General features: G+C 38.9%; 1 protein-coding gene across 1 annotated transcript; it reads left to right on the top strand.

The window, feature by feature from the left end:
• Nucleotides 1-15,363: 15,363 nt before the first annotated feature.
• On the top strand, nucleotides 15,364-17,725 carry LOC115145270 (odorant receptor 131-2-like). The gene has a single exon (XM_029686709.2). The coding sequence runs from the start codon at nucleotides 15,367-15,369 to the stop codon at nucleotides 16,366-16,368; it is 1,002 nt and encodes a 333-aa protein (XP_029542569.1). The 5' UTR covers nucleotides 15,364-15,366; the 3' UTR covers nucleotides 16,369-17,725.
• Nucleotides 17,726-18,183: the final 458 nt, after the last annotated feature.

Genomic DNA, 18,183 nt, shown 5'->3' on the forward strand with positions numbered 1-18,183 from the left:
TCCAGCAGGTATATCTCACTGGTCACCCCCAAAGCCAATTCCTCCTTTGGTCGCCTTTCCTTCCAGTTCTCTGCTGCCACTGACTGGAATGAACTGCAAAAATCACTGAAGCTGGAGATTCCCATCTCCCTCACTAGCTTTAAGAACCAGCTGTCAGAGCAGCTCACAGATCACTGCACCTGTTCATAGCCCATCTGTATACAGCCCATCTATCTACCTCATCCCCATACTGTATTTATTTATTTTGCTCCTTTTGCACCACAGTATCTCTACTTGCACATCCATCTTTTGCACATCTACCATTCCAGTGTTTACTTGCCATATTGTAATTACTTCACCACCATGGCCTATTTATTGCCTTATCTCCCTAATTTGCACTAACTGTATATAGACTTTGTTTTCTTTTATTCTACTTTTTTTTCTAACTTATTGACTGTATGTTTTGTTCATTCCATTGTGTAACTCTGTGTTGTTGTATGTGTCGAACTGCTATGCTTGTTCTCAACTAGCTTACCTGGTTAAATAAAGGTGAAATTTAAAAAAAACTGACAGATGTGGCCTATCAAGAATCTGATTAAACAGCATGATCATTACACAGGTGGACCTTGTGCTGGGGACCACAATGCCACAGATGTCATAAGTTTTGACGGAGCGTGCAATTGGCATGCTGACTGTTGGAATGTCCACCAAAGCTGTTGCCAGAGAATTGAATGTTTATCTTTCTACTATAAGCCGCTTCCAATGTCGTTTAGAGAATTTGACAGTACGTCCAACCACTCTCACAACTGCAGACCACGTTTAACCACGCCAGACCATCCACATCTGACTTCTTCACATGCGGGATCGTCTGAGACCAGTCACCTGGACAGCTGATGAAACTGTGGGTTTGCACAACCAAATAATTTCTGCACAAACTGTCAGAAACCATCTCAGGCAAGCTCAACTGCATGCTCGTCATCCTCACCAGGGTCTTGTCCTGACTGCAGTTCAGTGTCGTAACCAACTTCAGCGGGCAAATGCTCACCTTTGATGGCCACTGACACGCTGTAGAAGTGTGCTCCTCATGGATGAATCCCGGTTTCAACTGTGTGGGCGAACAGTTTGCTGATGTCAACGTGCCCCCTAATGGCAGTGGGGTTATGGTATGGGCAGGCATAAGCGACGGACAACGAACACAATTGCATTTTATCGATGGCAATTTGAATGCACTGAGATACCGTGACCAGATCATGAGACCCACTGTTGTGCCATTCATCCACCTCCATCACCTCATGTTTCAACATGATAATGCACGGGCCCATGTCCCAAGGATCTGCACGCAATTCCTGGAAGCTGAAAATGTCCCAGTTCTTCCATGGCCAGCATACTCACCAGACATGTCACCCATTGAGCATGTTTAGGATTCTCTGGATCTACGTTTACGACAGCGTGTTCCAGTTCTCACCAATATCCAGCAACTTTGCACAGCCATTGAAGAGGAGTGTGACAACTTTCCACAGGCCACAAGCAACAGCCTGATCAACTCTATGCGAAGGAGATGTGTTGCGCTGCATGACTGGTTTTCTGATCTACACCCCTACTTTTTTTTATATACTGTATATATCTTCTGACCAACAGATGAATATCTGTACTCCCAGTCATGTGAAATCCATAGATTAGGGCATAATGAATTTATTTCAATTGACTGATTTCCTTATATGAACTGTAAAATATTAGAAATTGTTGCGTGTTGCGTTTATATTTTTGTTCAGTGTAGATCAGACCTGCTGTATAACTGTGTGCATGTGAACGAGCATTATACATACAAACGTCAATGAAAAGCTGAACATTGTTCTTTCGGGATATGAAATCATCACAGTCAGAAAAGGTGAGGAATGTAATTCTGCAATGATCATGGAAATAAAAGAAATAATAAGAAATAATAAGAAATAAATTCCTAGTTATTTTAGGATGCAAAGATAAAATGAATATCCTTTCGCTCTTCTCACTAAGAGCACATTATTGCATATTGCTATTATATTTAGCTACCTGTTTATTTGTTTTGAATAAATCATCATATATTCCTAATTTGCACAAGGCTACTAGGCAACTTTTTCCTTGTTGCAATGCAAAACAATACTCCACTAGAAGTTTGTGGGAGGATAAGCACATTTTCACATCAAGTTAAGTTTTTATAAATGCCAACTTTTGCGTGAAAACGGGCACATTCAGGTTTTGCAGTATATTTAGTTAATTTGCAATGTTTACAAATGAGGCCCCTGGGGCTTCATTTATAAACAGTGAATATGTACATAATATACCCCAATATGTGTATGTGGCAGTTTTCAATTGAAATATTTGCATTGCAAGCTGGTAAGTAAGTACAGTATTATGTGCAAACGGGAGATATGATGAAAAGCTTATTCATAAAAAACTACAAACAGGAAAACATATAAACCATTTGCCATTATTGAGAAGAGCTTTTATTCTTAGAAACTAAAATAAGCTCATCTCTCATTTAATTGGATCTAGTGAATAGATAGGCTATATGTATTTAAAGTTTTGCAACTGATATTTTACATTGAACTAGGCCTATGTGTCAAGTTTAAAGTTTTTATTGTCACGTGCACAAGTACAGGGAAATGCCTTTCTTGCTTAGTCTTTCTCAACAATGCAGTAATGAATATCGGTAGTACTATAACAATTAAATAAAAAAGTAAAATAAAACAAAAACATATGAGAAACAGAACTGTAAGTACTGTAATAAGTACTGTAATTAACAAAACAAATTGTAGCCTGCCCTACAATGTTTAATAATCCGCATCCATCCGAGTCCATCATATTTAGGTGGGTATAAAACAGTTGAATTCAAATGTTATGCTGACAGGTCCATGACAATTTCCCATTATTTTCTCATTCAGAAAGGACACATTAAAAATAAAGAAAAACCGTGTGTCGGTGTGTCAAAACTATTGACAGGTACTGTATGTCCTTCCTTAGTATAGGCTCTGAGATTAAATAGGCTATAATGTCGAGCTCCTATCGCACGGCAATACTGTGGCCTATATCCATACTGTCAAATATTTTACATAAACTACCGGTCTACTGAGCTGGCAGAATGTTTGAAACTTTAGCCTTAATTTATGATGTATCTGGAAAAGCACTATTTTCTACATTGTAGAATAATAGTGAAGACCTCAAAACCATGAAATAACACATATGGAATCATGCAGTAACCAAAAAAGTGTTAAACAAACATATTTCATATTTGAGATTCTTCAAAGAAGCCACCCTTTGCCTTGATGGTAGTTTTGCTCACTCTTGGTATTCTCTCAACCAGTTTCACCTGGAATGCTTTTCCAACAGTCTTGAAGGAGTTCCCACATATGCAGAGCACTTGTTGGCAGCTTCTCCTTCACTCTGCGGTCCAACTCATCCCAAACCATCTCAATTGGGTTGAGGATCGTGATTCTGGAGGCCAGGTCATCTGATGCACTCCTCCATCACTCTCCTTCTTTGTCAAATAGCCCTTACACAGGCTGGAAGTGTCATTGTCCTTCCTAAACAACAGGTGTAGACTAACAGTGGTTCCCAACCAGGGGTACTAGGCCTATCAACAGGGGGTACTTGAGAAGACTCAAATCAAAGTAGAAATGTGGGTAATATTTGGTTGAGACATTGATCAATGAGATTTCAACCTTACTTCACCCACTCAAAAAGGACAACCAGAAGTTTGTTGAATAGCCAATGCACAACACAGTTCAAATGGGAATACAATGACAGATATTTTGTATTCACACAATAATTTAATGTGTTGTCGCTGTGCTTCATCTAATAGCACAACCAAATGACCTGGATTGCATATGAGATTAAATTAAAAGTACATAGTGCAGGTGAGCTGTTTGAGATTCTGCGCATATTATTATAACAATTGTGAGTTGCACAGACCTGTGACTTTTGCATGCTATGTTTTCTAATATTACATAAGATATTTATAGTTACAGTAACCTCAAAATGTGTCAATTAACCTTTTGCGACTAGGGGGCAGTATTTTCATTTTTGGATAAAAAACGTTCCCGTTTTAAACGGTATATTTTGTCACTACAAGATGCTCGACTATGCATATAATTGACAGTTTTGGATAGAAAACACTCTGACGTTCCAAAACTGCAAAGATATTGTCTGTGAGTGCAACAGAACTGATGTTACAGGCGAAACCCTGATAAAAATCCAATCAGGAAGTGCCGCATTTTTTGAAAGCGCTTCATGCCAATGACTCCTTATAAGGCTGTGAATGGGCTACGAATGAGCTTACGCTTTCTAAGTATTCCCCAAGGTGTCTACAGCATTGTGACATCTTTTTACGCATTTGTTGAAGAATAGCCGTAAGGGCCCACATTGAGCAAGTGGTCACATGATGGCTTCCTCAGAAAATCTTGCGTAAAGTACTGACGTAGCCATTATTCCAATCGCTTCTAATGAGAAACCAATTGTCCCGACGGATATATTATCGTATAGATATGTGAAAAACACCTTGAGGATTGATTCTAAACATCGTTTGCCATGTTTCTGTCGATATTATGGAGCTAATTTGGAAAAAAGTTTGGCGTTGTAGTGACCGCATTTTCCGGTCGATTTTTCAGCCAAACGTGAAGAACAAACGGGAGCTATTTCGCCTACAAAAATAATATTTTGGGAAAAAAGGAACATTTGCTTTCTAACTGGGAGTCTCCTGAGTGAAAACATCTGAAGTTCTTCAAAGGTAAATGATTTAATTTGATTGCTTTTCTTGTTTTCGTGAAAATGTTGCCTGCTGCTAGCAGAGCCTAGCATAGCATTATGCCATGATAAACTTACACAAATGCTTGTCTAGCGTTGGCTGTAAAGCATATTTTGAAAATCTGAGATGATAGTGTGATTATTAACAAAAGGCTAAGCTGTGTCTCAATATATTTAATTTGTGATTTTCATGAATAGGAAGATTTTCTAGGAAGATTTATGTCCACTGCGTTATGCTAATTAGTTTGAGGCGATGATTACGCACCCGGATCCTTGTTTGAGAGTCATAAGAAGTTAATAATTATTGTTACATGAGTTTGTCAGATATCCTTAACTTTTGGCTATTTCTTGTATTACAAAGGTAATATTAAATTGTGTTTGGTTGACAATGCAGCCAAATATCAACATTTAAAAGTGATGAATCTAATGCTTTGGGAGTTTAATCTAAGCCACTGATTTAATCCTATTCTTTAGCTTTAATGTTCGGTATATTTGGAGATCCGGTTTCCAGAATCAGGACAGTTGTTGCTCAATATGCGATAATGTGACTAGAATGACGTTGTAAACAACAGCCAATTCCAGGACATCGACATGTCTTATATGGGCAGAAAGCTTAAATTATTGTTAATCTAACTGTGTCCAATTTACAGTAGCTATTAGAGCAGAACAATACCATGCTATTGTTTGTAAATAGTGCACAACAACAAAACACTTATCACGGCAACTGGTTTGATACATTCACCTCTGAAGGTAAATAATGCACTTACACTCAGTTATATTGCTCTGATTTGTCACCCTGAGGGCCTCAGAGATAAAATGTAGCATAGTTTTGTTTGATAAAATCATATCATATTCAAATGTAGGAACTGGGTTCACAGATTGACCCCACTGCTGATTCTGGCTTCACCCACTAGTATACCTTGCGAGCTAACTGAGTTAGCTCATCAAACAGTATTTAATTAGCTATTTCTGGACAATGGCACTTATTAGAGCCTTGAATCTCATGGATCTCACTGTCACTCGTCTAGCTAGCCATGTAGCCAGCAGGGTTGCATTGGTTTCCATTGGACTAGGACTAGACTAGAGTATTCTAGCTAGTTAGCTAATGCTGGCTACAATGTAGAAAATAGTACAAATAAATAAAAAACCTTGAATAAGTAGGTGTGTCTAAACTTTTGACTGGTACTGTATATATATATATTTTTTTACCAAAGTCAATTTTTTCTTCCACTTTGACAGAGTATTTTGTGTAGATTGTTGACAAATAATGACAATTAAATACATTTTAATACTACCTTGAAACACAACATTTGTAAAAAGTCAAGGTGTGAATACTTTCTGAAGGCACATTATTTAAAATATTGTTTAATTTATACTTTATTTTAACAACAAGTCTCTTGACGTACCTGAATCTGGAAAAATCACTTACTGTATTAGTTGCTAAAAGGGTAGTGACTCCTCAAAACTACAAAAATAAAATAAAGCTCCATTAAAGTTTTATATAATCAGGACTTTAGACTCTAAATAACACAAAGGCATTTGCTTAACAAAGACATTTGATACTGTGTAGACCAGTGGTTCCCAACCTTTTTCGGTTTCTGTACCACCAACAGAATTTTACTTAGCCCGGAGTACCCCTGAGGTGCCCCCTCATGTGCATTTTATCAGTAGCCCTATGGTCTCATCCCACTGGGGACAAACATTTTGAATCAACGTTGTTTCAAGGTATTTTGTCAATGCATTGTGACGTGGAATTTATGTGGAAAATACTTTGGATTTGAAAAAAGTCGTAAATTGTTGTTTTGAGGGTGAAATTTCAGCCACAGGATTATGTCATCATGGTAACCAACTTTCAACAAAGACAAACCTTCTATAAAATATGTTGACTTTTACCTTTGAAATAACTTCAGAACTTTAACGTTATATCCACTATCTCCTACTGGAGAGTTAATCTATCTGAGGCTATACATTTGGTCTCCCATCCAGGGTTTTAATCTAGCCCTGCTTTGATATATCTATTTTACTACTACCAATGTGCAGTCATGAGAATTATTAGAAACGAAATAGATTCACTGTTCAAATGTAGCCATCCCAAAATGTAGGTTTAACAGGGTAAATCAAATCAAATGTATAAGTCCTATACCATCAATGATAATATTTAGTTGAAGTCAGAAGTTTACATACACTTAGGTTGGAGTCATTAAAACTCGTTTTTCAACCACTCCACAAATTTCTTGTTAATTAACAAGCTATAGTTTGGGCAAGTCGGTTAGGACATCTACTTTGTGCATGACACAAGTAATTTTTACAACAATTGTTTACAGACAGATTATTTCACTTATAATTCACTGTATCACAATTCCAGCGGGTCAGAGGTTTACATACGCTAAGTTGACTGTGCCTTTAAACAGCTTGGAAAACTCCAGAAAATTATGTCATGGCTTTAGAAGCTTCTGATTTCAATGTTTTATTTTTTATTTCACCTTTTGTTAACCAGGAAGGCCAGTTGAAAACAAGTTCTCATTTACAACTGTGACCTGGTCAAGATAAATCAAAGCAGTGCGATGAAACACAACAACACAGAGTTACACGTGGGATAAACAAAAGTACAGTCAATAACACAATAGAAAACTATATACAGTGTGTGCAAATGGCAAAAGGAGGTAAGGCAATAAATAAGCCATAGTAGCGGGGTAATTACAATTTAGCAAATTAACACTAGAGTGATAGATGTGCAGATGATGTGCAAGTAGAAATACTGGTGTGCAAAAGAGCAAAAAAAAGTTAATATAAACAATATGGGGATGAGGCAGGTAGTTGAATGGGCTATTTACAGATGGGCTGTGTACAGCTGCAGCGATCAGTAACCTGCTCAGATAGCTGATGCTTAAAGTTAGTGAGGGAGATATAAGTCTCCAGCTTCAGCGATTTTTGCAATACATTCCAGTCATTGGCAGCAGAGAACTGGAAGGAAAGGCGGCCAAAGGGGGTGTTGGCTTTGGGGATGACCAGTGAGATATACCTGCTGGAGCATGTGCTACGGCTGGGTGTTGCTATGGTGACCAGTGAGCTGAGATAAGACGGAGCTTTACCTAGCAAAGCCTTCTTGATGAACTGGAAGCACTGGGTTTGGCGGTGAATTTCTAGCGAGGGCCAGCCGACGAGAGCATACAGGTCCCAGTAGTGGGTGGTATACAAAAATGGACAAAATTTGAGTCAGTTGGAGGTGTACCTGTATCTGTGTACTTGTGGATGTATTTCAAGGCCTTCAAAGCTCAGTCCCTCTTTGCTTGACATCATTGGAAAATCAAAAGAAATCAGCCAAGACCTCAGAAAAAAAATTCTAGACCTCCACAAGTCTGGGAGCAATTTCCAAACGCCTGAAGGTACCACGTTCTTCTGGACAAACAATAGAATGCAAGTATAAACACCAAGGGACCACGCAGCCGTCACACTGCTCAGGAAGGAGACACGTTCTGTCTCCTAGAGATTAACGTATTTTGGTGCAAAAAGTACAAATCAATCCCAGAACAACAGCAAAGGACCTTGTGAAGATGCTGGAGGAAACAGGTACAAAAGTATGTATATCCACAGTAAAACGAGTCCTATATCGACATAACCTGAAAGGCCGCTCAGCAAGGAAGAAGCCACTGCTCCAAAACCTTCATAAAAAATGCCAGACTACGGTTTACCACTACACATGGGGACAAAGCTACCAAATGTTACCAAATACTAATTGAGTGTATGTAAACTTCTGACCCACTGGGAATGTGATGAAAGAAATAAAAGCTGAAATAAATCATTCTCTCTACTATTATTCTGACATTTCACATTCTTAAAATAAAGTGGTTATCCTAACTGACCTAAGACAGGGAATTTTTACTATTGATTAAATGTCAGGAATTGTGAAAAACTGAGTTTAAATGTATTTGGCCAAGGTGTATGTAAACTTCCGACTTCAACTGTATGTAGATTTTGTAAAGTCAAATTCAATCCAGGGTTCAACTAAAAATAAGCAATACATATAGGCCTAGGATTTTAAGCTTTGGTTGATTTATAATGTAATCTTCAAGTTAATAATTAATGTTGGATTCACGTCTCCATCTCAACCAAAAAGCGAAGTTAAAGAATAGGACGAAATCAAATCAAACTTTAAATGCACTTAAAAATAAAGTTTTATTTGATTTAGTCCTTTTCTTTAACTTAGATTTTTGATTGAGATGGAGAAATCCAACATATAAATTATTAATTTGTAGACAATCTGGAGTATGTGCCATACTAAATCAGTGGCACAAAAGACGCATCTCCTTCAAATTTGATATTTGGTTGCGTTGACAACCAAACACAATTCAATATAATTTTGCAATACAGTTAAATAGCCTATTAAGTTGTTAACAAGTAAGAAATAATAGTCCATCATTATTGAAGACATGAAGGTCAGTCAATGCGGAACATTTCAATAACTTTGAAAGTTTCTTCAAGTGCAGTCGCAAAAACTATATTTAATAATATCACAACTTACTGTGAAGAATGGTTTTCAGAAACAAGTCCCAGAAACAGGCCTTACCCAGTCCAGGTTGTGGCGATGGCAATACAGTTTAACAGAATGCAAGGTAGCATCTGCTACACTGTCAACTTCAGGTCCTTGGCATTACAGCTAGAAACCTAATCTACAAAATTCAAGAGAAGAAAAAGAACACACGATGTTAACATATTTTCCACACTGTACATTTATTTTGACAGTCTGTAAAGGCAGATATTTCCAATAAGTATTTACATTTAAATTGGTAACAGTTATGTTCATACCTTCATATCTGCTGCCCAAATTTGGCCCTGTAGTGTCTCACTCCTAGCCCTATTTGAAACAATAATGTTACATTGAAATTAAGTAAATACTATGCAAGAAAGAACAGATAAGCAAAGTCTCACTTTGCTAAGTGAATGTAACGTACATACCTCCGTGGCTATCACATCCACATGGTGCTGTGGTGAATACGATGCTGGAGCTGGCAATTGCCCTAATTGAAAGACACACCAGATTAGCTACACAAATAAAGGTAATTTTTCTCCTGTAAATGTACATTAAATCAAATCAAATCAAATTTTATTTGTCACATACACATGGTTAGCAGATGTTAGTGCGAGTGTAGCGAAATGCTTGTGCTTCTAGTTCCGACAATGCAGTAATAACCAACAAGTAATCTAGCTAACAATTCCAAAACTACTACCTTATAGACACAAGTGTAAGGGGATAAAGAATATGTACATAAAGATATATGAATGAGTGATGGTACAGAGCGGCATAGGCAAGATGGTATTGAGTGCAGTATATACATATGAGATGAGTATGTAAACAAAGTGGCATAGTTAAAGTGGCTAGTGATACATGTATTACATAAGGATGCAGTAGATGATATAGAGTACAGTATATACGTATACATATGAGATGAATAATGTAAGGTATGTAAACATTATATTAGGTAGCATTGTTTAAAGTGGCTAGTGATATATTTTACATAATTTCCCATCAATTCCCATTATTAAAGTGGCTGGAGTTGAGTCAGTGTGTTGGCAGCAGCCACTCAATGTTAGTGGCGGCTGTTTAACAGTCTGATGGCCTTGAGATAGAAGCTGTTTTTCAGTCTCTCGGTCCCAGCTTTGATGCACCTGTACTGACCTCGCCTTCTGGATGATAGCGGGGTGAACAGGCAGTGGCTCGGGTGGTTGTTGTCCTTGATGATCTTTATGGCCTTCCTGTGACATCGGGTGGTGTAGGTGTCCTGGAGGGCAGGTAGTTTGCCCCCGGTGATGCGTTGTGCAGACCTCACTACCCTCTGGAGAGCCTTACGGTTGTGGGCGGAGTAGTTGCCGTACCAGGCGGTGATACAGCCCGACAGGATGCTCTCGATTGTGCATCTGTAGAAGTTTGTGAGTGCTTTTGGTGACAAGCAAAATTTCTTCAGCCTCCTGAGGTTGAAGAGGCGCTGCTGCGCCTTCTTCACGATGCTGTCTGTGTGGGTGGACCAATTCAGTTTTTCTGTGATGTGTACACCGAGGAACTTAAAACTTACTACCCTCTCCACTACTGTTCCATCGATGTGGATAAGTTGTTAGCTAGCCAGCTAAATCATATAACATTAGCAAACTAGCTATCTAGCTAAGTATCTCGGATTGCAATGATACAATCAGATAACAAACTAGCCAACGTAGCAGCATTTATCATCATTCTCTAGCTAGCAACAGCCAACTTCATGTTTCTAACTAGTTAGCTAACATTAGCAAGCTAGCCAAGTAACATTAACTAGCTAAACTAGCTAGCTAACCTGCTTCATTATTCCCGTTGACGTTAACGTTACACACAAACTACACACAAATGAAGGAAAGCAGTAACTTTGCTTACTAGAGCAAACAAACTTTGCATTCCAATTTGGTACATGACAAACAAATAAAAACAAGAAAAACTTTCAAATGCATTGGTTTAAAAAACAACAAAACAAAAGGTATATTGTCTCTGGTGAACAATCTGCTCTAGCATGATACAACATTTAGGCTAGCCAATTGTTGCTCCACCTATCTATATCAACTGAATGGGTCCCACTAGTGTATTATTTTTTCGGGATTTCAAAATGTTTGGTGGTGATAAATACAAACAATTGCACTGTTTTTTAGTTTCAAAAACCTGTGTCATTTTCTTTTTCAAAAGGTTCTGGCTACTGGTTCTGGCTATTGAAGACAGGTTTGAAAATTTGATGGTGGATGGTAAAAGATATAACTATTCTGCTATTCGGCTTCTTCTGAGAGGTTTAAGAGGTGCCACCACCTACTGTACATAGTGATCAACAAGTGGCAATCAAGTGGGTGAGGCGGTTTAGGAACTGGTATTTATTGCTAGAAAGGAACCGTTTGGTTTGCCTGTTAATTCAAATGCATTCCAAGTGACTACCTCATGAAACTGGTTATGAGAATGCCAAGAGTGTGCAAAGTTGTCATCAAGGCAAAGGGTGGATACTTTGAAGAATCTCAAATATAAAATACATTTTAATTTGTTTAACACTTTTTTGGTTACTACATGATTCCATGTGTTATTTCACGGTTTTGATGTCTTTACTATTATTCTACAATGTTGACAATATTAAACATAAACAAAAACCCCTGAAGGAGTAGGTTGTCCAAACTTTTGACTGGTACTGTATGTCCACATTAACTACAGCTCAACGTTCAACACCATAGTGCCCACAAAGCTCAGGACCCTGTGGCTCAACAACTTCCTCTGCAACTGGATCCTGCACTTCCTGATGGGCCACCCCCAGGTGGTAAGGGGCCTGCGTGCCTAGTCCCCTCCTGTGCTCCCTGTTCACCCACTACAGCGTGATCAAGCAAGACTCCAACACCATCATTAAGTTTACTGATGACACACAGTGGTAGGTCTGATCACCGACAACGATGAGACAGCCTATAGGGAGGAGGTCAGAGAACTTGAAGTGTGGTGCCAGGACTACTGGAAAAGGCAGGCCAAACAGGCCCCCATTAACATCAACGGGGCTGTAGTGGAGCTGGGTCAAGAGTTTCAAGTTCCTTAGTGTCAACATCATCAACAAACAATCTTATTTTTTTTATATATACCTAGGCATGGTCCAAACACACCAAGACCGTCTTGAAGAGGGCACGACAAAACCTTTTTCCCCCTCAGGAGACTGAAAAGATTTGGTATGGGTCCCCAGTTACTCAAAAAGTTATACAGCTGCATCATTGAGATCATCCTGACCGGTTGCATCACCGCCTGGTATGGCAACTACTTGGCATCTGACCGTAAAGGCGCTACAGAGGGTAGAACGTATGGCCCTTTACATCACTGGGGCCAGGCTTTCTTCCATCCAGGACCTATATAATAGGTGGTGTCAGAGGAAAGCCCATAAAATTGTCAGTGACTCCAGTCACCCAAGTCATAGACTGTTTTCTCTGCCACCACATGGCAAGCGATACCGGAGCGCCAAGTCTAGCTTTTACCCCAAGCCATAAGACTGCTGAACAATGAATCAAATAGCCCTCTCCATTTGTTTTGTACACTGCTGCTAATTGCAGTTTATTATATATGAATAGTCACTTCACCCTTTCCTAAATGTACAAATTACCTCAACTATCCTGTACCCCCGCACACTGACTCGGTACCAGTACCCCCTGTATATAGCCTCGCTATTGTTATGTTATTGTGTTACTTTTTACGTGGCTTCAGGACAAGTCTCTGAATGTCTTTGAGTGACCCAGCCAGAGCCCGGACGTGAACCTGAATAAACGTCTCTGGAGAGACCTGAAAATAGCTGGGCAGCGACTCTCCCCATCCAACCTAACAGAGCTTGAGAGGATCTGCAAAGAAGAATGGGAGAAACTCCCCAAATACAGGTGTGCCAAGCTTGTCGCGTTATATCCAAGAAGACTCAAGGCTGTAATCGCTGCCACATGTTCTTCAGTGTACCTTCAGTACCTTGAGAAAGTATTCACACCCCTTGAATTTTTCAAATTTTAATGTGTGAATTTAAAATTGATAAAGAGATTTGTTGTGCCACTGGCCTACACACAATACCCCAAATTTGACAAATTTATAAAAAAATGAATAGCTGAAATGTTTTGAGTCATTAAGTATTCAACCCCTTTGTTAATCTAAGCCTAAATAAATTCTAGAGTAAACATACAAGTCACATAATAAGTTTCATCGACTCACTGTGTGTGCAATCATAGTGTTTGACGTAATTTTTTTATGACTACCTTATTTCTGTATCCCACGAATACAATTATCTGTAAGGCCCGTCAGGGGAGCTTTCAAACACAGATTCACTGCATGAAAAAATTCACTGCTTGCCTCCTCACATATTCCATGGCAAGTGTTATTCCAAACACAGTTCAAACAACTATCTATATTTAGCCTTAATTGTTTTGCACACCTAGTTTGTTGTGCAACATTCCTAAGGTTATGCTTATCAGAGCAAATCCCTGGACATGCATTATGGATTGTTTTTTCTCTACTACCTACTCAATGATGACATCAGAATTAAGTGTTTATAAGACAGCTCCTACCTGTTTGGTACCTATGCAACTAAAGTGGGATGAGGTAAGTGGACATTTCTTGGAATGAAAGACTATACACATTTTCCTTCCACAGATACTAAGGTGAGGTGTAAGGTTGTTATTTGTGCTGTGTATGTTGAACACAGATTTACTTGCTATACAATTTGTGATTCAGTGAGAAAGCCATTTCCTTAAATAAGCTCATTTAATATCAATCTAAGCATTTGTGGTCTATTCATATGTACATTCAGGTCTATACCAATCTGCTACATTATTCTGAATGACAAAGCTTTGCCTTTAAGCCACAATATTACTTTTATTTCCCATAAAGAATGTGACTTTCAGCATATACACCTTTAATTAGGTACTTTTTTGGCATCTAAATATGTAACTTTGGCTGCGTTTATACAGGCAGACCAATTCTGATTATTTTCCCCCAGTAATTGGTATTTTGACCAATCACATCCGCACTGATCTGAAAGGTCAAAATACTATTTGAAAAATATCAGATTTTGGCTGCCTGTGTAAACGCAGCCATTAATTCCAAATGTAATTATGGGACTTAAAGCGCAAAAAATTGTATTCAGTGATATTCCAAACAGGTTCAACCCATTATATAAACAGTGGCACAGGACTTAAAATGTATGATATGCATAGATTTCAATTTCATATGAATACTTAAAGGCTGTAATTTTTCCTCAATTATATGATTGTTGTGTGGGCAATCTGCAGTTAAAACAATAAAGCATTTACCCCACCACTGTTTCAGTAAAAAGCTGAGGGATGTTAACCTGTACTGCAATGCAGTAAAAAAAACATTTGCTTTAAAATACACTGCGTTACTTGGATTATTGTTATGACTACTAATGAATTTGGAGCTTAGTGTCACTTTTCAAAATAGTTTGACATTAACAGCAACGTATTGTACCTTGCTGTAGTGAGACCTTTTGAAAATGTAATATTTTAATGCCAAGAACTGTTTTCCTTGAAGCAAGTGTTCAAAGCTGTCGTATTCTTAGTCCAAAACTTGTAACAACGAAACAGAAACAAATACACCTAGGGAAAGAACCAAAGGGAGTGACATACTGTATATAGGGATGGTAATCAGGCAGGTGATTGAGTCCAGGTGAGTCTGATGATGCCTATAACGATGGTGGGTGACAGGTGTGCGTAATAATGAGCAGCCTGACGACCTCGAATGCCGGAGAGGGCGTATACGTGACAACGCGTGTGTATTTTCAACATTTATGCTCTGTATTGGCTGTAAAAAAAAAAGTAAAGAGAAACTTTTAAAAAAGGACTCATACTAGTTTCCACGTCAATGTTAATTTAGCCTATGTTAGGCATAGTGATTAAAAACATCCCAGAATTTGTACAGTTTTGTATTTAGACATGACATTTCAAACTGTTTGGACTGACCAATGAGGTGACATTCTGTGGTTATTTTACTTCTACAGGTTATAAAATGTATACAATATTTTTTAAAGGATTTTCCAATCTCATCCCTCTCTCTTTCTTTCTCTTTGTGTTCCCAGCCTAGGAACAATGAACTCATCGGCCGGTCTACCAGGAAATATGAGCTACGCCCTGCAGATATTTGAGAGAGACACGTTCACCACTGCCTTCATGAAGAACCTGATCATGGTGCTGGTGTGGTTCAGCCTCAGCTACATCAACAGCATCGTGGTGGCCACTTTCTTCATGAACCGTGTGTTCTACGGGAACCCGCGCTACATCCTCTTCATCCACATGGTCATCAACGATGCCATCCAGCTCACTGTCACCATCACCCTGTTCGTGCTGAGCTACATATTCTATACCATTAACGTGTCCTTCTGCTGCTTCTTCATCCTTGTGGCTGTCTTTACCACCAGGACCTCCCCAGTCAACCTAGCTGGCATGGCCATTGAGCGCTACATCTCCATCTGCAACCCCCTCCGCCACACTCAGATCTGCACGGCACGCCGCACCTACACCCTAATCGGCTTCATCTGGTTCATCTGTGTGGTGCCCGACATCACCGACCTTTTTGTGACCTTGGCCACTGAGTCTTTGAGCTTCTTCCACACACGCGTGTTCTGTCTGAGGCAGAACGTCTTCAAGGACCCCATTCTGACCTACAAGAGGCAAGCCTTCGACACCATCTACTTCTCCTGTGTCTTCTTCACCCTGGTCTACACCTACCTCCGGATCCTGTTCGTTGTCAGGGTTCTGTCCTCAGAGAAGCAGTCTGCCCAGCGGGCCAGGAACACCATCCTGCTCCACGGAGGGCAGCTCCTCATGTGCATGATGTCCTACACCTCCCCCACCGTGGAGACTGTCTTGCGTTTCCTCTTACCCGGACACATCCTGGAGATTCGCTTCGCAAATTACCTTATCGTCTATATCCTCCCCAGGTTCCTCAGCCCCATCATCTATGGTGTCCGGGACAAGGAGTTCCGGAAGTATCTGAAAAGGTATTTTGTTAGTAACCGGTGTAAGGGGATGTCGCATCGAGTCAATCATAGTGAAGAGGGAGAAAATAAAGCAGGTTTAAATAAAAAGTAGTTGGTGTTACAATTTACAGTATATGATAAATATTTAAAAATATAAAATTAAAAGGAATTGCACTGTATTGTAAATATATACTTTGTATTACTTTTTTGTATAGGAATAGAATTATGATTTTTGTTATTTTTCTCTCTTTTCTAATAAATTGTTGAATAAACTAAATACATTCATCAGTGGTACTATATCAATGAGTTTACACTAGAAACACTAGAAATAAATAATGATTATTTGAATTGTGAAATACTGATTCAGTACTTCACTTGTTGTTTTTACCATTGCCCAATGTGGAATTTAACATCTCTCAAGTTCTCTATGACAGAAAAAACATTATATTTGACCAAGAAGATTTTGTAAAAATAATGTAAGAAAACACATTATCCAAAATTGCGAGTCAACTTGCAATGCAAGAAAAATTACAATATTGAGGTAGTTTGTTCAAATTGAAAATTGCGTAGTCATTTTTTGGGGGATGGTTCACTGCTATTGATCCCACAACATAATATCTTTGGATTGTATCTATAGAAAAGTTTGGCTCATTTAAAATGGCTTTCCCTAAACAATATACCGATACTGTAGTTTTAAAGCCTGAGAGACAATGCATATGAATGCACATACAATTGCCAGTGTGTGGATAACTACGTATAGTTACATCAGCAGCATATCACCCTGCACCCCACGGATGGCTTGGCTCTGAAGCTAAGCAGGGTTGGCTCCTAGATGGGATACCAGAAGCTGTTAGAAGGCCAGTAGGAGGGACTCTTTCATCTGGTCTAATAAAATATCCCAATGCCCCAGGGCCGTGATTAGGGACATTGCCCTGTGTATGGCGCCGTCTTTCAGATGGCACGTTAAAACGGGTGTCCTGACTCTGTGGTCATTAATGATCCCATGGCACTTATCGTAAGAGTAGGGGCGTTAACCTCGGTGTCCTAGCTAATTTCCCAATCTGGCCCTCACACCATCATGGCCACCTAATCATTCCCAGCTTCCAATTGGCTCATTCATCCCCCTTCCTCTCCCCTGAAACTATTCCCCAGGTAATTGCTATTTATGAGAATGTTCTCAGTCAACTTACCTTGTAAAATAATGGTTAAATTAAATGAATAACTGCATGTACAGTGCCTTCAGAAAGTGTTCACACACATTGAATTGTTACTTATCTACACACACAATACCCCATAATGTTAAAGTGGATTATTTTTATTTTTTTAACAAATTAATAACAAAATGAAAAGCTGAAATGTGTGGAGTCATTAAGCATTCAACCCCCTTTTTATGACACACCGAAATAACTTCAGAAGTAAACATTTTCTTAACAAGTCACATAAATTGCATGGACTCAATGTATGTGCAATAATAGGGTTCAACATGATTTTTGAATGACTACAGTGGTTCCTCCTTTAAAAGTTGCGTCATACTATGGCACGTCATTTAATTGTCATCCATTTTTCTGCTAATTCAAGTTAGTGCTAGTTTGACCACCAGAGGGCATCTCTGAGAAGCATTTGATAGTCTTCCATATTGTTATTACCAGAGACGGGGAGGGCACGCGAGAGACTGGGTTCAATTACCCGACGGGGAGGAATGAGTAGGCTGTCCTTGTAAATAAGAACTTGTTCTTAACTGATTCCATATGTGTTATTTCAGTTGTGATGTCTTCACTATTATTCTACAATGTAGAAAATAGTAAAAATAAAGGAAAATCCTGGAATAGGTGTGTCCAAAATTTTGACTCGTACTTGCTTAATTAATTTTATTAATATTATGGTGTTTCTATTCTAGGAAAAATTTAAAACTTCCTGGGTTTCCATT

The sequence above is a fragment of the Oncorhynchus nerka genome, linkage group LG2 (assembly GCF_034236695.1).
Source record: "Oncorhynchus nerka isolate Pitt River linkage group LG2, Oner_Uvic_2.0, whole genome shotgun sequence".
Lineage (NCBI taxonomy): Eukaryota > Metazoa > Chordata > Actinopteri > Salmoniformes > Salmonidae > Oncorhynchus > Oncorhynchus nerka.

Bases quoted from the DNA above. Each gene is read 5' to 3' on its own strand.
- LOC115145270 (XM_029686709.2), top strand. From the start codon at position 15,367: ATGAACTCATCGGCCGGTCTACCAGGAAATATGAGCTACGCCCTGCAG.